This window comes from Sturnira hondurensis, unplaced genomic scaffold, assembly GCF_014824575.4.
Source record: "Sturnira hondurensis isolate 20B ecotype Veracruz unplaced genomic scaffold, ASM1482457v3 Scaffold0020903, whole genome shotgun sequence".
Classification (NCBI taxonomy): Eukaryota; Metazoa; Chordata; class Mammalia; order Chiroptera; family Phyllostomidae; genus Sturnira; species Sturnira hondurensis.
The window spans coordinates 1,619,719-1,640,464 of NW_028093534.1; the positions used below are offsets into that span (position 1 = coordinate 1,619,719).

At 38.5% G+C, this 20,746-nt stretch overlaps 1 protein-coding gene and 1 pseudogene across 4 annotated transcripts in view; both read right to left on the reverse strand.

Moving 5' to 3' along the window:
- Nucleotides 1-2,319: 2,319 nt before the first annotated feature.
- LARP4 (La ribonucleoprotein 4) overlaps nt 2,320-20,746 on the reverse strand; it is a 79,414-nt gene continuing 60,987 nt past the window's right edge. For 3 of the 4 annotated variants that reach the window (XM_037031022.1, XM_037031023.1, XM_037031021.1), the window contains exons 13-16: nt 15,859-16,017; nt 10,085-10,212; nt 9,802-9,970; nt 2,320-6,712 (exon numbers count right to left, since the gene is read on the reverse strand). In XM_037031022.1, the coding sequence (XP_036886917.1) occupies nt 6,374-6,712; nt 9,802-9,970; nt 10,085-10,212; nt 15,859-16,017 (795 nt within the window). In that variant the 3' untranslated portion in view covers nt 2,320-6,373. The remainder of the gene's footprint in view (nt 6,713-9,801; nt 9,971-10,084; nt 10,213-15,858; nt 16,018-20,746) is intronic. The other variant, XM_037031024.1, reaches the window with a different exon arrangement.
- On the reverse strand, nt 16,179-16,279 carry LOC118976523 (uncharacterized; annotated as a pseudogene).

Below are 20,746 nucleotides of genomic sequence, written 5' to 3' on the forward strand. Positions count from 1 at the left end.
CTCAAAGAAAATGTAATCTACTGACCACCACCCCATGCTAAAGATGAAGTACCTTTCTGTACCTAATGGTAATGATTTTAGGTATTATTTTTGCACCCATTTCATCACTGTTACGATTATTAGAAATTCTGCAAAGAAGAAGCATAATCATCTCAAAACTGTACACACCTCCCTCCCCACAAAAGCTTCCTTACCAATGTATCCAATTATGGATATAATTACAACCTTAAGTTGTAAGGTCAAACTTCCATCCAGTGGCAAGGCCATAAATTCAAAAATGATGCCTTCCTTTCTCATCCTCAATATGTAATCCTTTCGAGTCCTGTTCCCAGATGTTTCTCAAGCACTCCGCTTTGCTCCAACTGTTGTCAACATCACGTATAGCCTAACTGGTCTCCCCTCTCTTCTCCAAAATGCACAAATTTAAATTCCTAGGAAGTCTGGCTCTTAAACTCTTTCTCCAGCCTCAGCTTGGAAGATGGAATAATGTTTCTCATTCTTTATTGACAGGACAGTCTTCTAATGCATCACGGGGTGGTATGTACAGGTTGTTACCTCATTTGGACCACCCCGCTCCTGCTCACCTGATTAGCTACTACTACTCCCTCAGTATCTGTCCTCTTTCTCAGGGAAGGATTCCATCCTTGAAACACCCCCCACTCTAGTCACACAGATTCTAACTCCAGCTTTCATATATACTACTGGTCTAATTTTATAATCACTTCATGTGCTTAGCAAGAAATAGTCATGCTATAGCAAATAGTCATGACTATTTCATGCTAAAGCACTATAAGGGCAGGAATCTGTTTCTGCTGCCTAACAGAGTACCTGTAATAATGCAGCATGCAATAAATACTTTACCCATCCTGACAGGCTCCAATACTAAGTCAGTACCCTCAGTTTTGACAAGGTTACTTTGAAATGCAAAAGAAGCAAAATTAGAACTCAGATGTACCATTTAAAACACAAATGTATAAAGATAAATAACAACCTATATAAAAGTAAAGGCTGGAGTCCTACGATGGTTCACGTAGTCCAATACAGTAGGTATTCAAAGGACAAAGGAGAGAAGTACAACTTCAAAGGTCTGCATTAACAGCTACCAAAATTGAATTTTAAGGTAATATTTAGGTAGCTTGCTCCTTCTGATGACACCAACAGAAAATGAAAACATCCTAGTTCCTTTAAACACCATACAAACTAAAGACCCTCTTCACAGTTTTCATTCTAGAGACTTTTAAGAAAATTCATAATCTTTCCGTAGTAATGTTAAACTCATAAAAATTTCCAAGCGTTCTAAAACTTAAAGACATCCTTATGTTAATACTTTCTAATAAGGCAGTTATACAGTCATTTTAAATACAACTCAAAAGCCTACACAATTAAGTTTGCCAATCTGGTTATTAGTCCATTAAAAATAGTTTCTAATGTGATAAATTTAAGTTTTGTACCCCCATCCCGGCCAAATAAATTCAGCAACAATTTGACACACGGTCCTACAGCCATCTTAGCATCAAAGTGACAGCAGACCTGACGATCCCGAGTGACTACTGGCTGTTTCGCGTGTACAGTGTGGACATGCTGGACAAAGGGCTGATTCACGTCCCAGGAACCCCAACCACTGCTGCTCAGAACGGTATGCAATTTAAAACTTGGGAACTGTTTTTTTCTGGAATTTCCATTTAATATTTTTGGGCCATGGCTGCCTTGGTTTACTGAAGCCATGGAAAGCAAAATTGGCAGGTAAGGGTGAACTATATTCAATAAAAAGATGAGCTGTCACTTTAGAGACACCTATTGCGAAAAAGCTAGATTCACTTAGCTTTTCCAGTTTTGTCTTATCATAGTTTTAAAAAGCTTAAAACACCTATTTTCAATTTCTTAGTGAACTTCCCCTTTAAAACCCTTTAGCTTTAGGTTTTGATACAATCAAAGCAAAGATGTGGTTGAAATATGAAGAAAACTGGTTTTCTCTTGAAAATAAGTTTAAAAGCCTAGAATTTATATACCCAAGGCCATATTCTGCTCAATAAAAGCAAAATCCTTAAGCGGAACACTGACCTATAATTTTTTTCCCCTTCAGTAATTGCTTCTCACACAAAAATAACTTAAGAAAACCCCAGGATCAGAAAGCTGGGATCTCACAGCCTCTGCCCTCACTCTCCCCTCCACTTCCCCAAACAAAACAAAAACCTGCTGAGACCAGAACAGTGATGACGTAGAGAGTGGGCAACATATGAAATTACTGAAAAGTAAATACAAGTAGTTATTAGAAATAAACCACTTGGAGAAAAGAAAACCAGTCCTGTTTTTAAATAATTTTATTTTCTAATTTTTGTTACTTTAATTTCCCATAGCACCTTGGCAATGTTGAAAACAAAATACAAATATAGGATGTACTCATTTTAACATAATACGCATGAGCAGTGTCACACCATTTCTTTTTGGTGGGGGACAGTTTTGACAACAGGAACAAACCTAAGCAATGGATAAAACAGAAGCCAGATAACTGGTTCTGACCAGCCCACAAACCCAAACATTAGGAGATGTCACTCAAGGGACACATGAATCAGGAAAAAAAAAAAAAAATCAACGTGAATCAGTGTTTTGTGCTGCAAAACTGAAAACAAAACCATTTTATTTTGCACATAGCCTGTTGGTATCTGAGTTATACTTTTAGGAACCACCTCCTCAGCAAATGGTAAGAAGTTCTCAGCTTAAAAAAAAACCTTTACCGTATGTAATAATAAGGTGAATTTTGAAAGAGCATTTACTTTCAACATTAAAACATTTTCTTTCATGTTCTTAAAATGTCCTCATTCAGCTAATGAAAACTGAAATGTCTATGTATCTTCTTGGAAGCTCAGACAAGCAATCAGCATACACCCAAAGCCTAAAGTTAAATTTTATAGCCAGGAAATTTTATTTTATTGTCAGGAAACTTAAAAAATAAGAAAAAACTGCTATCATATAATTAGTATTTTAAAAATCCTTCAAAAGGAATATACTGTCATCTCACATTTTATCTTTTCTGTAAAAACAAAATGGATACCTTTAAAATATGGCTAGCACATACGGCCAACACAGACATCAGAGTCCTAAGCCCAGTGTTGTTCAACTGTGTCAAAGTAAAACCAGTGGGCATTTAAGCCAAAGGATTAAATATTAAGGCCATAACTAAGAAAACTAGAGAAAGTATTTAGTAACTTTTAAATACTATTTTCTGCTCCAGCAGATGCTAATATTCCATCATTAACCCTTTTGCAAAGCCAACATGGTTATTTAAAAAAGAAAAAGGAATGTGAAATAATATTCAAGCTACCGTAATTTTAGAAGCCAAAAATAAATTAGAAATCTGCATGTCATCTGATCACATGCAAATCAAGCACATAAAATTACAATAATAAACCATATCACTGAAAGATTTTATCTTCTTCCAAAATCCAGTTAAAAATTTTTTTAGATGAATCAGTCTTTTGAATGCCAGTGTCTACACTTGCAAAAATGAAGTTACTAGATTAGAGACAGGCCCTAGATATCATGAAAACCTTAATTATCAGGCAAGAAGAAAATGGAGATGGAGTTTTACAATATCCCTATGTACCTTCTCTAAGTGCAAGGGGGTGAACCTTTTCACACAGTAAGAACTATGGCAGAGGGACCACTGTACCACACACTCAGTATCATTTGTATCTACTTTTAGCCTCCAACAGCCCAAGAAGTATTGAGCCATAAGATGAAGAAAAAAATGTGACATTTAAATTCCTCCTTTTCGAGAATCAAATAAATAGTAGAACTACAATGAACACCCAACCCTCGTCAGTTACAAAAAGCCAACGGTTTCACACAATTCATAGGTATCATTTAGATACAAACCTTAAATCTGCTGTAATAAAATAAATGCTAAATACATACTGTGAATATATATTTTATATACACAAAAATTTATTCTTCCCTATACATCCCATCAAAATGGGAACTATTAGCTGTAATGTGGCAAATTAAATTAAAACAATATATTTTATAAGACATTTTATAAGGTCATGTCTTTAAATTTCTATTTTCAATAACATTTTTGGGAAAAAGCAAAAGAACACTTGCTCTCCTCAAAAGAAGATTCTTTTCTTGTGTTTCAATTAGAATACTTAGTTTTCAAAAGTTGGAGTAAGTCACACAAGCGTACAAATAATAAAAGCCCACTTCTGCGACATATTGTAAAAGAAAAAGTAATGATTCATTTCAAGTGCAATAATTAAGTTTATAACCTTACCAAGAGATTTTTATAAAATGTTTATTCTCTTAAATCCAACGCATTCACAGAGTGTTAACACTTTAAATGTTCATCATTTCCACCAACTGCAGCATTATCTAAGTAAACCAAAATAAGCACTTTTATCATAGATAGAATCAGTGATTATTAATACTTTTTTAAAAAAGGACCTAAACTTCCCCCAAATTCAGTACAGGTAGTTTAATTGTATGTTTCATCTAGTAGATGATTTATAAAAATAGTGTGTAGAAATGATTCTCCTTACTTAAATGTACATCATGTTATCGACCTACCAAACCAAAAGCAACTGCCAAGCTGAATAAGTTACAAAGAAATGATAATTCTGGCTTGTACAGAAATGTGCAGTGTTTTCAAAGCTCTGAACAGTTACCTATTAACACAAATTTCCAAAGCTTAACTTAGAGTTGGAAGATGAGTTTCACAGTAATGTAATTTTTACCACCATTTACATTCACTTTAATATATTACTAAGGTGTTTACTCTATGTCACAATGGTGCTTTCCAGTGTTCACAATTTACAGTTTCAGTTTGTACATGTCATTCACTAACTTAAGGGACAGTCATTACTAGTACAAACTATCCCTAAAAAGAGAACAAACTCTGCCTTACACAAAACTCAGAAAATGGGATGACTTAAAACAGATTAACCCAGCATGGTTTTTTATATTTTGGCCATTTTCTAAACACCAGCATGTAAATTTGCCTATTTAATATGAAAGCTACAACTTTATTCACTGAGAAATTATGTATTAATTTTCTTTTAACTACCTTTCTCACATCAACTTGAGAATCTCCTCACTTGCTGGCTGCCTCTGTGAATCCCAAATTGTTTTTTTATTTTTTTGGTGGTGGGGGGAGAAAGGGAAGAAAGGCAGGTGATAAATACACTGTAAACAGAAAAAGTATCCCCCCAAGTTGCCACCAAATTAAGCCTAAATTCTTTTACTTCTACACCACCTAACACATTAGGAGTCAATTACGGTATTTCATCTTTAACACGAACACAAATAAATTAACTGTAGGGTTGGTCTGCCCCACCATTCCAGGACCTAAATTCTAAATACATGAACAGAAGAGCAAAACATTTCATTGTTCAACTCAGAAATCTAGCACAGTTAGATGATTTGACCAGACTGGTCAAGGCAGTTAGAAACATACAATCACATAGGTGTTTGGTTATTTTGCTTTTGGGGGGTTGGTAGTCAAAGAACAGAGTAATAAAGTAACAAAAAAACCCACACCACTTTCCTATTTTGGGGGGAAAATGGCAGGCCAGTCTAAACCTGTGAAGTTCATTTTACCTACCTACTCAGATCTAAGAAAGATTTTTTTCATTTATCTGAATAACCCCCATTCTTTCCTTGAGTATCAAACTGATTGGCAGTCACATCTCTAAGTACAATCAGAGTTTAAAATGAATGAAATATTAGTAAGGTCAAAAAGAGACTACATATCAAACTGGAAGAAAATCTACTCAGGTATGCATTACATTCAGTTTTCAAATCATTTACTAACATGACAAGATTTGGCTTCAGTCACTCTTGCACACAATCACACTGCAACAGGCAGCCCAGCCACTGATCTGCTTTGCAACACAAGGCCATAGAGGCAGAGATGGCATTCTCCAAGCCAAACTTTAAATAGATTAAAAAAAGTAATTTCTAATTTTACAGAAATGCTTCTTCAAAAAATATTTTCTCTTATTCCCTCATCTCCTATACTTAAGTATGTGTAATGTTTTTTCCCCAAGCTAAATCTGAACCCTCAAAATTGATTCCAGGCAGATCTTTGTAAATTAAATCAAAAACAAAAATAGAAAAATTATATTTTCATATATGTATACATATATATATATATTTATACTGATTAGAATCCTCCAGCATTTTAAAATCACTTCAGAGATGAATTTTGGGATTCTATTGCTCACAACTCCAAAATCCACAATGATTTAAGGAAATACTTTCTCCTGTTTCCTTCCTGGTTACCCGCTCCCCTCCCAAACAGTTCAATATAGCCACGGCTCAAGTTTAATGGGGAGAGAGAGAGGTTTTGAATAGTTTTTGTTTGTTTGTTTGTTTGTTTTTACTTTGGTGATCTGGGTGGCACATATTGCTCTTTGCCATTACGTCGAGTCACTCCCTGAGGTATAGCCCTATGGCCAAACTGGCGTCTCTGTTCCCTGATTTTTCCAGCTGTTCCCCTGGGAATGGTATTGCCTCGGAAGCCAGAATAATCCTTACTAGCCCTTGCTTCTGGCTTCTCATGTAGTTTCTCAACAGACTTCTCAGGACTTCCATTCTCTTCATTTTTGGTGGGAGACACCACATTGGAGCGAAGTTCTCGTAGTGGCTGCACAGGACCTGGAGATGGCTCTTTAGGGGGTTTCTGGCAAACTTCAGCATAACTCAGCTTTCGGGGTTCCTTTGAAGCGAAGATAAACAAAACATATTTATTGTGCACATTCTCCAAGTAAAAAACTACAAAAAGCATAGTATGAAGCTTATTTTCTAGGAAATAAGGTTATTTCCTAGGCAAGGGTAATAGGTATTCCCATATACAATGCTATCAATGAAAGTATATCAGTACCATCTTTTTAAAAAGTATGTCATTGAAAATAATAAAAAGTTGCAATTTATAGAGGAAACAATAATTTAACTTGAGGAACTGATCTGAAGAACTTCTATGTCAGCACTGTTTATTGTGATGAAAGAAACTGCAAAGGGAACCTGAGTGATCTGTCCTCAGTTTTGTGAGCTGGCTGAGTGACATTCCTGGCTGTGACACTAACTTCTGGAAAGTGCAGCCTCTGAGAGATCATGGACATCTCCCGGCAAGAGTTCCTCGTGTTATGTGGAGGTAAAATTTATACATAATGCTGCATCGAGAGATACAAAAGAGAGGACTTCTGCCAAGATGGAGGCGTAGGTGGAAACACTGTGCCTTCTCCCACAACCAAGTTTATAGGCAACAAAGTTTTAGTAAACAAAAATGCAGCCAAAGTACAGAAAATTGAACTATATGGAAGTCCGACAACAACAAACCATTCAGTCAGACCATTCAGTCAGACCAGCGGAGCCAGCAGCAGACAGGGGTCGGGCAGCAAAGATCCCCCGACCCAGGCGCCCAGGCAGCTGTGGACGAATCCCAGGTGTGGGGTTGCAACAGGCAGACCCAGTGAGGGCGCAAGGCAGCAGGCTGACCTTGGCCACACATTCGTGCACAGATACACCAGCGAAGGAGCCGAGCAGTGCCCCAGTGGCGGGAAGCAGCAGAGGGGACCGCCATTGCCCCTCTTTGACCCCACCTCCACATACAGCATCACAACCCAGCGACTCTGTCGCCCCGCCCTGGTGAACACATAGGGCTTCACTCCTCATACATAACAGGCACGAACAGACCAAAACATGGCTCAAGAACGCAAAGCCCCAGAGCCAATAACTCTAAGTGACCAAGAAATAGCCAACCTCTCAGATGTACAGTTCAAAACACTGGTGATCAAGATGCTCACAGAACTGGTTAATTTTAGTCACAAATTAGAGGAACAAATGAAGGCTAAACTAATTGAAATGAAGAGAAATGCACAGGAAACCAATAGTGATGGAAAGGAAACTGGGACTCAAATCAAGGGAGTGGACCAGAAGGAAGAAAGAAACAACCAAACAGAAAAGAAGGAAGAAACAAGAATTCAAAAAAAACGAGGAGAGGCTTAGGAATCTCCAGGACATCTTTAAATGTTCCAACATCCAAATTATAGGGGTATCAGAAGGGGAAGATGAAAAGCCACGAGTGGAAAACTTATTTGAACCAATAATAAAGGAGAACTTCCCCAGTCTGGCAAAGGAAATAGACTTCCAGGAAATCCAGGAAGCTCAGAATCCCAAAGTTGGACCCAAAAAGGAACACACCAAGACACATCATAATTACATTACCCAAGACTAAAATGAAGGAGAGAATTCTAGAAGCAGCAAGAGATAAGGGGACAGTCACCTACAAAGGAGTACCCATCAGACTGTCAGCTGATTTCTCAAAAGAGACCTTACAGGCAAGAAGGGGCAGAAAAAGAAGTATTCCAAGTCATGAAATCCAAAGACCTACAGCCAAGATTGCTTTATCCAGCAAAGCTTTAATTTAGAATGGAAGGGCAGATAAAGTGCTTCTCAGAAAAGGTCAAATTTAAGCAGTTCGTCGTCACCAAGCCCTTATTATATGAAATGTTAAAGGGACTTAATCTAAGAAAAAGAAGATAAAAATATGAACAGTGAAAGGACAGCAAACTCACAGATATTAATAACCACACCTAAAACAAAAGCAAACTAAGAGGACAGCTAGATCAGGAGTGGAACCATAGAAATGGAGATCACATTGAGGGTTAGCAACAGGGGAGTGGGAGGGGGAGAAGGGGGGAGAAGGTACGGAGAATAAGTAGCATAGACGGTAGGTAGAAAATAGACAGGGGGGAGGTCAGGAATACAATGGGAAATACAGAATCTAAAGAACTTGTGACACATGGACATGAACGAATGGGGGGCAGTGGAGGGGGAGAGGTGTGCAGGGTGGAGGGGAATGAAGGGGGGGAATAGGACAATTGTAATGGCATAATCAATAAAATACATTTTTTTTAAAAAAAACAGAAACTGCAAACAACCTAAATGTCCAACAAGAAAGCACAGACTGAATTAATGAGGGTCCATCCATATGAGGTAAAATAATTTCATTTTTTTCCTTCCCTGGCTACAAAGTATCCTGAGAAGGATTTTACAAGAATATCTGCAGAGTAGTTGGAAACCAATTATTAACAGAAGACTAATTAAACGTCTTAATTACCTCATCTGAAAAAGGAAGACAACAGGGGTGTTGTGCAAATGGGATGAGGCACATAAGAAGTCTTGGGTAGGGGTCCTAGCGCACAGAGTATGCTGCTATTCTATTATTACTGTTATTATTAAGTCACAAGATAAAATGTTCTTTACCGAGAAAAAGAGCTACACCAAAATGCTACTAGTTATATCAATAAATGAAAGGATTATAGGTAAATTTTGTTTTTCTCTGAATTTTCTGTATTTTCCTAATTATAAAAATGATTCCAGAAACTGAATATAAATGAGAGTGGTCCCTCATGGGTTCCAAAGACTTAGCATTATACTTAATTAACTAATTAATTAAGAATGTAAAAATACAAGAATGTAAAAGTACAAATATGCTTTGCATTAGGCCAAAACTGACACACACTACATAACCTGGATAAGAAAGAAGCTTCACTTAACCATAATAATATGATCAGAAAAAAAAGGAATCAAAAGAAACAGAGTGAATAGTTTCTTTACTCCTTCAACATGAGAAAAATTCTCTGTTTCTTCACATTCACTTTAAAATCCTTTAGCATTTTTTAGATGCAGGCACCCCTAATTTGGGCTATCTCCAAATGACTTGGCAAAGAGTCATGGGGAAGAAATTTCTCATTATTTAACGTATTATTTTTTTCCTCACATAAACTAAACTGATCAAGTTACCTGTAGGGCTACAGTTACAGCTGCATTTATGTTACTGTTGCATGGTGAAGCAGTACTTGTCCTCGATGGCTTTGCAGTACTTGGGGAAGAAACTGACATAGTTGTCTGGCTGAGAACATCCTTCTGAACACTGGAATCCTCTATTATATCCTTTTCTTGCTGAGTTGTACTAAGGAAAAAGAGCATGATGTTAGATTTAGGACACCACACAGAAACAGGTAAGCAAATGATCAGAAAAAAAAGCAATCTTAATTTAGAAGATCTTCTATATCAAAACCCGTACCTTAATGCAGGAGGCTCAGCTGTACAAGAAGGACTGGTACTTATATTGAGTTGCTGGACAGAGCTACAGTCTGTTTGCTCATCCTCTGCAGGAACCGGGCAACTAACTTGTCTCAACTCTTCATTATCCTTAAAGTAAAAACATATTTCAAAATTGTACTTATAGCAAAGTACAGCACAGAGAGTGTAGTCCATAACTATGTATAGCGTCAGGTGCCTATGAGACTCTGCAAGTTATAAACATCTAACCACTATGCCATAAACCTGAAATTAATATTGAATGTCAACTATAATTCAACAATTAAAACAATCTTTTAAAAACTGGACCTATATAGCCCTGGATGGTGTAGCTCAGTGGATCAAGAGCTGGCCTGTGAATTGAAAGGGCACTGGTTCGATTTCCAGTCAGAGCACATGCCTGAGGTGTGGGCCAGGTCCCCAGGCACAAGAGGCAACCAATCAATGCTTCTCTCCCTCTTTCTCCCTCCCTTCCCCTCTGTCTAAAAGTAAATAATTATCTTTTTATAAGTTTGGACCTATACAGACATTTCTCCAAATAAGATATACAAATGACCAGCAAACATATATGAAAAAATGTTTAATATCATTAGTCATTAGGGAAATGCAAATGAAAACCGCATCAAGAAACCACTTCACACTAATTAGGATGGCTATAATCTGCAAGACAGGCAATAAGAGAAGTTAGTGGTGATATGGCAATACTGAAACTCTCAAACATTGAGGGTGGTGATATAAAATGGTGTGGCAACTTATGAAAATAGTCAGGCAGTTTCTCAAAAAGTTAAAACTTAAGAGTTATCACAGCTCGCTCCTTTGTACATACCCAAGGAAAACATGTCTGCAAAAGACCTCTACACAAATGTTCACAGTGGCATTATTCATAATAGCCCAAAGGTAGTAAGAACCATCTAAATGTTCATCAATAGGTGACTGGATAAACACAACGTGGAACAGTAGTTCCCCCTTAGCCACAGGGGCTATGTTCCAAGCACTCCTCAAACTGCATAGCACCAAACCCGATATACACTATGATTTTTCTTATACATACTCATACATATCTATAAGAACATTTAATTTGTAAATCAGGCCTAGTAATTAACTAATAGTAATAACTAATAATAAAATGGAGCAATTAAAACAATGTACTGTAATAAAATTTTCGTGAATGTGGTTTGCCTCTTTATAAAAATATCTTATTGTACTGTATTCACCATTCACTTAAAGGAATCACTCTACGGCTTCTACTTGGCATATACAAATCGTCAACCTCATTATTCTTGTGCTTTGGGGCCATTAAGGGTTACCTGAACACAAGCACTGTGACACAGTTACCACCTAACCCGACGACAAAGAGAGACTAAAGGCTGGGTGGTGTGTACAGTGTGAGTATGCTGAACAAAGGGGTGATTCACACTCCCTGCAAGCTACTCAGAATGCCACGCAATTTAAAACTTACGAACTGTTTATTTTTGAAACTTTCCATTTAATATTTTTATATCGTGGTTGCCATGGTAACTAAAAATCACACAAAGCAAAATTATGGATAAGGGGGAGGATTACTGTATATTGAAATATTACTGCCCAATGAAAAAATAGACTCTTCTTAGGTTCCAGCCAAGATGGAGGCGTAGGTGGAAACATTGTGTCTCCTCGCACAACCAAGTTTAAAGACAACAAAGTTTTGATAACAAAAACACAACCAAAACACAGAAAACTGAACTATACGGAAGTCTGACAACAACAAACCATTCAGCCAGACCAGTAAGAGGGGCGGAGTCAGTCGCTGGAGGAGCGGGGTCGGCAGGAAAAAGCAGCCAGACTGACCCAGGTGTGCAGGCATCCTTTGGCAGATCCCAGGCGTGGGGTTGCAACAGGCAGACCCAGTGAGGGCGCAAGGCAGCAGGCTGACTGCGGGCACATATTCGTGTGCAGATAAACAAGGCAAAGGAGCAAGCAATGAGACAGATCACGCAAGCCCCAGTGGTGGGAAGCAGCAGAGGGGACCGCCATTGCCCCTCTTTGACCCCACCTCCACATACAGCATCACAACCCAGTGACTCTGTCACCGCCCCCCCCCTCCCAGTGAACACATAGGGCTCTCTGCCCCTCATACATAACAGGCGTGAACAGACCAAAACATTATGGATCAAGAAGAACAGCTCAAAGCCCCAGAGCCAATATTTCTAAGTGACCAAGAAATAGCCAACCTTTCAGACACACAGTTCAAAACACTGGTGATCAAGATGCTCACAGAACTGGTTGATTCAGTCACAAATTAGAAGAACAAATGAAGGCTAAACTAATTGAAATGAAGGGAAATACATAGGAAACCAATAGTGATGGAAAGGAAACTGGGACTCAAATCAAGGGAGTGGACCAGAAGGAAGAAAGAAACAACCAAACAGAAAAGAAGGAAGAAACAAGAATTCAAAAAAAACGAGGAGAGGCTTAGGAACCTCCAGGACATCTTTAAATGTTCCAACATCCAAATTATAGGGGTATCAGAAGGGGAAGAGGAACATCCACGAGTGGAAAACTTATTTGAAAAAATAATAAAAGAGAACTTCCCCAGTCTGGCAAGGGAAACAGACTTCCAGGAAATCCAGGAAGCTCAGAGAGTCCCAAAGAAGTTGGGCCCAAGAAGGAACACACCAAGGCACATCATCATTACATTAGCCAAGACTAAAATGAAGGAGAGAATTCTAGAAGCAGCAAGAGATAAGGGGACAGTCACCTACAAAGGACTTCCCATCAGACTGTCAGCTGATTTCTCAAAAGAAACCCTACAGGCAAGAAGGGGCTGGAAAGAAGTACTCCAAGTCGTGAAAGGCAAGGACCTACATCCAATATTACTCTATCCAGCAAAGGTTTCATTTAGAATGGAAGGGCAGATTAAGTGCTTTTCAGATAAGGTCAAATTCAAGGAGTTCATCATCACCAAGCCCTTATTATATGAAATGTTAAAGGGACTTAATCTAAGAAAAAGAAGATAAAAATATTAACAGTGAAAGGACAGCAAACTCACAGTTATTAACAACCACACCTAAAGCAAAAGGAAACTAAGAGGACAGCTAGATTGGGAGCAGAAACACAGAAATGGAGATCACATGGAGGGTTAGCAACAGGGGAGTGGGAGGAGGAGAAGGGGGGAGAAGGTGCAGAGAATAAGTAGCATAAATGGTAGGCAGAAAATAGATGGGGGGGGAGGGCAAGAATAGTATGGGAAATATAGAATCTAAAGAACTTGAGACACATGGACATAAACTAAAGTGGGGGGGAATGGTCGAGGAGGGGTGTGCAGGGTGGAGGGGAATGAAGAGGGGGAATAGGACAACTGTAATGGCATAATCAATAAAATATATATTTAAAAAAAAGAAAGAAAGAAATAATGACACATGCTACAGTAACAGATGAATCTTGAGGCCATCATGCTAATTGCAATAAGCTAGCCACAAAAGGATAAAATAATCTGATTCTTCTTATGAGGTAATTACAATATTCAAATTCATAGAGAGAGAATAGAATGCTGGTTGCCAGGGACTGAAGGAAGAATGGGATTTGCTGTTCAATGGTATAGTTTTAGTTTTGTAAGATAAAAAGACTTTTGGAAATTGGTTGTACAACAATATGAATGTATTTAACACTACTGAACTGTACACACTTAAGAGTAATTAAGATGATAAATTCATGTTATGTGAATATTACCAGAATTAAAACAAAAAGAAAAACAACACAGGTACAAAGATCAAAATTAGGAAAGCCAAAACAAGAAAGCCAAGGTCCAACATTAAATTAAGAGTTCAATAAAGAGAAAAGAGGTAAAGAATTTATCAAAGAGAAATACAAAAATGTTGTTCCCACACAGAAGGTCATGAGTTTATAGATTTAAGAAAGTCCACCAAGTATGCAGTAAAATGACTATGGGGTCAGAAAAAAAANGATAAATTCATGTTATGTGAATTTTACCAGAATTAAAACAAAAAGAAAAACAACACAGGTACAAAGATCAAAATTAGGAAAGCCAAAACAAGAAAGCCAAGGTCCAACATCAAATTAAGAGTTCAATAAAGAGAAAAGAGGTAAAGAATTTATCAAAGAGAAATACAAAAATGTTGTTCCCACACAGAAGGTCATGAGTTTATAGATTTAAGAAAGTCCACCAAGTATGCAGTAAAATGACTATGGGGTCAGAAAAAAAAAGCCACAGCAAGACATATCATCATGAAATTCACACTACCAGGGATGAATAAAATGTTCTTAAAAGCCTCCAGAGAGCTGGGGTCGGGAGAGGTGGGAAAGACAGGTGATAGTAAAATCAGAAATCAAAACCACGGGTTTCTGAAAAGAAATCTCTGGAAGCTAGATTATTTTCTAAGCAAGATATAAAAGGAACAAACTATAAAGGAAAGACCACTAAACAAACCATATTAAAGATGAGAGTCAACCCAATTTAAAAATGTGAGAAATAGTTGACTCTTTATAAACAAACACACAAAACAAGCCCTATCAGCAATTTCACTACATTACACCCTAGAATTGTTCTTGCTCACAAAAAGTCTGAACAAATTCATAGCAGTATTATAATGGCAAACAGACAAAAAATAGCTCAGGTGGGGGGGGGAGTAGAAAACTATACTTGAACAACAATGAAAAATATTAACATAAAAAAAAGCCCAAATGTCCATCAGTAGAATGAATTTTATATTCTTTTTAAAAATATTTTCCAACTTTAAATGTTGTATTTTTACTGTGGAATATTACATACAGTGCAAAATGACATGTTTTTATAAACAGTGATAAAGTTGATACAATACAGAAGAGAAATAAGTGAAGAATGTATATTGTATATTTCCATTTCTGCAGTGTTCAAAAACAAGCACACTCAACAATACACTGTGTAGGTTAGCAGCTGGTAAACTAAGGCCTGCTGGCCAAAGCCAGCCTTTGACTTTACAAGCTAAGAATACTAAGTTTTTTAAATAAGATTTTATTGGGGGATAAATGGTCATGAATAAAAAAAATAAAGAATAGCTTAGTGGATTGAGAACCTAGCCTGCGAAATGAAAGGCTGCTGGTTCAATTCCCCGTTGGGGGGGTGCAAGAGGCAACCAATTGATGTTTCTCTCGCACACTGGTGATTCTGTCCCTCTTTTTCCCTCCTTTCCCCCGCTCTCTAAAAGAAAATAAAATCTTTTTTTAAACGTGGAAAAAAACCTGTTTATCTTAGAATTGACAAAGTAATTATGATACTACACTTTTTTTTATTAACAAGACAGTGAAATACCTTCAAAATGTCAAGGGAAAAAAACAGTTTAAATGTCCAGAAATTTGTGGGGCATGAATTTACAATATGGAGAAGTCTATACTCAAAAATAGTTATAGAATATAATAGTCATATCCTAATCTTTTGACATCCATTCTCCATTATTTGAAAGACCGAGTTGACCAAAGTAGCTTAGAATTCATTTATATCATTGGTTAATTACAAGCACTTAAGTGGAAATAACACTTTCCATTTGGCTTGCATTAATCAGTTCTACCAAACTGAGGGACTGATAAAGACATACAAAACTGAAACAACATTTTATTGACCTTGTGTAGATCTATCATAAATCTTTTTATAATACTCAAAGTATGCTGAAAACCCCATGAACTAAAACTATGTTAGAAATACTTATTAAGTACATATAAAAACTTAAATAACAACCCTCAAAACCTAGACTAAAATAGGCTAAAGATTGGATGTGTGTTTACCTTTTCTTTGTAGACACCTTTAACAACATCAGACATCCTACTCTCCAAAACAAGTTCACCTGGCATTCTTGATGAACTTCCAGGTAAAGGAGGAAAATTAGAAGCTAATAGGTCAAACTTTGGTGTTGGAGCCTTTGCTTCAGTTGAAGAAGGGGGTCTCTAAAAGACACAAATCATAAAACAGGTCACATGTCTATTTCTTTCTCTAATCCTGTACCACAGAAGCTGAGAGCTTCAAAAACAAACTCTACCCTAATGCACAGAATGTCCCCTATAAATTTTTGGCTAATCATCTCAGTTGAGGTCTCATCAGCATTTAAAAAAATATGCAACACTCCACGAATTCGTGTATCATCCTTGTGCAGGAACCGTGCTAATCTCTGTATCATTCCAATATTAGTACACATGCTGAAGACAGTGCCAGTTCTCATTAGTCCTTACCATTTTTAAAAAATTGTATTTTATTGATTATGCTATTACAGTTGTCCCAATTCCCCCTCCCTTTTTGGTTACAGGATAATGCTCCAACCACTGAGCCACAACCAGCAAGGCTCCATCCCTTCACTTTAGGTCTGTATCTTTTGTTCTGAGATGGTTCTCTTGCAGACAACATATACATGTCATGTTTTTATCTCCATTCAGCTACTTTGTGTCTTTTGATTAGAACATTTAACCCATTTAAGGTTATTATTGATAGGTCTTTATTCACTGCCATTTTTCTTTATGCCCATGTGCCTCTCTATATGTATTTTCAACATTACATTTTACTGATTATGCTATTACAGTTGTCCCAATTTATCCCCCTTAGCCCCACTCCACCCAGCACCCCCACTCCCTCAAGCAATCCCATACCTTTGTTCATGTCCATGGGTCATGCATATAAGTTCCTTGGCTACGCCATCTCCTATGCTGTACTTTACATCCCTGTGGCTAGTCTCTACCTACCAATTTGTACTTTTAATCCCCTCACCTCTTTACCCATTCCCCCAAGTACCCCTCCCCTGTAGCAACCATCAAAACACTCTCCATATCCATGATTCTATCTCTGTTCTTGTTTGCTTAGTTTTTTAGACTCAATTGTTGATAAAGACATATTTTTGCCATTTTATTGTTCATAGTTTTATGAACATAGTTTTATCTTTTTTCTTTTTTTAGATTTATTTTTAGAGAGAGGAGAAGGGAAGGAGAAAGAGAGATATAGAAACATCAATGTGTGGTTGCTTCTCATGTGTCACCCCCACTGGTGACCTGGCCTGCAACCTAGGCACGTGCCCTAGACTAGGAATCGAACCGGCAACCCTGATTCTCAGGCACACTCTCAATTCACTGAGCTACACCAGCTAGGGCTGATCTTCTCTTTCTTAAATAAGTCTCCTTAACATTTCATATCATAATGGTTTAGTGATGAAAGTTTTTTCTTGTCTAGGAAGCTCTTTATCTGCCCCTTGATTCTGAATATCTTTGCCAGGTAGAGCAGTCTTGGCTGTAGGTCCCTGCTTTTCATGACTTTGAATATTTCTTACTAGTTCCTTCTTGCCTGCAAAGTTTCTTTTGAGAAACCAGCTGAGTCTTATGGGAAATCCCCTGTAGGTAACTAATTGTGCTTTTCTCTTAAGATTCCCTTATCTTTAACCTTTGGCCTATTAATTATGATGTGTCTTGGTGTGGACCTGTTTGCATCCATTTTGTTTGGGACTCTGTGTGTCCACTGGGCTTGCATGTCTATTTCCTTCACCAAATTAGTAAAGTCTTCTTTCATTATTTTTTTCAATACACTTCCCATTTTTTGCTCTTTCTCTTCTCTCTGCTTGAAGTTGTCCCACAGGCGGCTCACACTACCCTTTTTTTTCTGGATTCTTTTCTTCTTATTGTTCTGATTGGTCGTTGTTTTTTTTTAAATATTTTATTTATTTTTCGGGGAAGGGAAGGAGAGAGGGAGAGAAATATCAATGTGTGGTTGCCTCTCATGTGTCCCCCACTGGGAACTGGCCTGCAACCCAGGCATGTGCCCTGACTGGGAATCCAACCGCATGATTGGTTGTTTTTGCTTCCTTATGTTCCAAATCTTTGATTTGATTCTCATCTTCATCCACTCTACTGTTGTTTCCCTGTAAATTGTTCTTTATTAGAGTTAGTGTATCCCTTATTTCTGACTGGATCTTTTTTATGCTGCTGAGGGCCTCATTAAGTTCCTTGAGCATCCTTCTAAGCAGTATTTTGAACTCTGCATCTGATAGATTGGCACAGCCTTCGCTATCACCCAAGCTGGGTACTCAAGGTATACCCTTTGTGTGGGCTGAGTACTCCCTCCTCTTGTAGGTGAGCCTTGGTTGCTGTTGGCAGATCAGTGAGAGGAATTTACCCAGGCTAGTTGGCTGCAAGGACTAGGTGTGACCACTGACCACCAATCTCCACCCTCCATGGAGGATCTGACTATGCAGGGGCAGGGTGGTGGTGCTCCAATGTGGTCTGTAGCTGCCTACCTGGTGTGCAGGCTCTGGGGTTTCCTGGGGGGTACAGGGCAAGATTGGCCCCCTTCTATATTTTGCCTAGGGCCACCCTGCTTGAGCTATAAAGCAATCTGGAATGGCTGCTACTGTATGTGCTGGGTTTGGAGTTCCATCTCCCCCGTCCCCTCCCCAAGCCAAGCTGTGAATCTAGGCTGGCTGCTTCTGGTGCTGGGCCTGGGGCCACTTCACAGGAGTTACAGGGATTAGGGGCTCACTGAGGCTGACTGTTACTTGAAAGGATTTAGGAAGTTGTGAGGCAGCCATTCATATGGAAAAGCCACTGTTCAAGGCTTGAGTGGGTGTGTAAGTAGGGTGGGATAGAGCCTTAGGGGATTTCCAGGGCAGGGTAAACAGTGTCAGCCTGGTTGATGGAGTCTCAGACTTGGTACCCATTTGCTGGCTCTGTTTGCAGAAGGTTCAGAAAAGGGGCAATGGCCTGTGGCAGCCTTTCTGTGTGGGAGAAAGCTGTCCTCCTGCTCTTCCCTTGATGCTAAATACTTCAGTTCCTCCCTGTATGCCAATGGTGCCCTTCCTGTTGGAGCTCAGAGGTACCCCAATGGAGTACCACTGCTAGAGCACAGAGGGAGTGAGTCTGAGTAAGCCAACATATGGGTTCCTTAAAAAGAGCTGCTTGGGACTCCTTAAGTTTCTTCTATGGACTCAATCCCTGCTAGTTTTTGCAGCCATAAGATATGGGGACTCATCTTACTGGCACCAGAACCCTGGGCTAGGGTCCCTGGTGTGGGACCAGCCCATTTCACACATTCGCCCCTCCTACCAGTCTAGATGGATGCAGCTTCTTTATTCTGTAGTTGTCAGACTGCCATTCAACTTGATTTCTGATGGTTCCCCGAGTGATGGTTGTTCTATAGTTCAGTTGTAATTTTGAGAGTAGTTGAGGGAGGAGGTGAGCCAGGTTTACCTATGCCACCATCTTGACCAGAAGTAATTATTAGTCCTTATCAACCCTACTTAATCTTCAGCTCCCTCTCCCGCTTCTTTTGAAAACTTGGCCATACTCCTAAGCCTTCTAATCAATTTCCATCATTCTTTGCTTTCTAAATTAGCTATTTCCTCTTTCATAACAAAAAACCCTAACTGATATAATGTTGCCATCATCTTTTCTCCTTCCATAGTCTCAAGACAGAACAATATTTTTCCTTCCACCTATCACTATCCTTAGATAAACCTCACACTTGCTGCACCACCTCCTCTGCTTCCTCACCTCTGTACTGATCACACCACTGAGACTGCTTTGACAAATCACAATGCCTTCCACAATGCAACAGCTGGAAGTTTTCTCCCCTGCCCTTACTACAGCATTTGGCATGGTAAACACTCTTTCCTTTGGAAGCTCATTTCTCCCTTAGCTTCTGTGATACCCCTTTTGCTTGATTCTCAGATTTAACAGTCATGTGTTCTTTTCTCCCTGCATACTTCTTTTGATGGTTTTGTTTCTTTCCTTTTTCATTTATCCTCACCCGAGGACACTTTTTTCACTCCTTTCAGAAAGGAAGGGAGAGAGAGAAACATCAATGCAAGACAGAAGCATCAACTGGTTGCCTCCCATATGCACCCCAACCAGGGATCTTATGCACCTGACTGGGGATCAAACCCACAACTTAGGTGTCTGTGCTGACCGGGAATGGAACATACAACCTGTTGGGCACTGGACAATGCTCCAACCAACTTACCCACACCAGTCAGGTTGTTTTTGGCAGCCATCTCCACTCAGATTTCGCTTGGATACTTCACACAAATAATGAATAATCTCATTTTTAAGCCCAAAGCTACTATAGTCCCCAAGTTTCCATTCCTGGTTCTTTTTAAAAAATCACTCACTCTTTTAAAAAAGAGTTTCCTGCCATGCCCTCATCTACTCTTATGACTTCAGTTACTATGAGTAAGTTTATAAATCCTAAATTTTATCTCTAGCTAAGATCTCACTCCCGCACAAGGGCACTGGCCCTACCCTTCCTACAGGAAAACACGCCTGTCTCTTTTTCTTCATCTCAACCTTCAGTCCTCAATCCAGACATTTTGAACATATTAAACAGATCTCAAAGCTAATCTCTCCTCTCCTCAAATGTTCAGGGCTACTTAAGGGTATAACTGCTACAATGGTATCCTCAGAAAGTTACTGCCTAAAGTCTCATAGCTGCACATGGTGTAGAAAGCTACAAATGAAAAAGACAACATTGTTTTAAAAAGTTTATACTTTACCCTAAGAACTATTCTTTGAAATAATGCAATACATTTTCTTCTTTGAAAATGTATGTTTTCAGTACACATATATAAAACAAATGGTAAGTTATACGTACGCTACTTCTCATATATAATTCACTACTTATATATGTGAAGTAAGTATTACACATTTA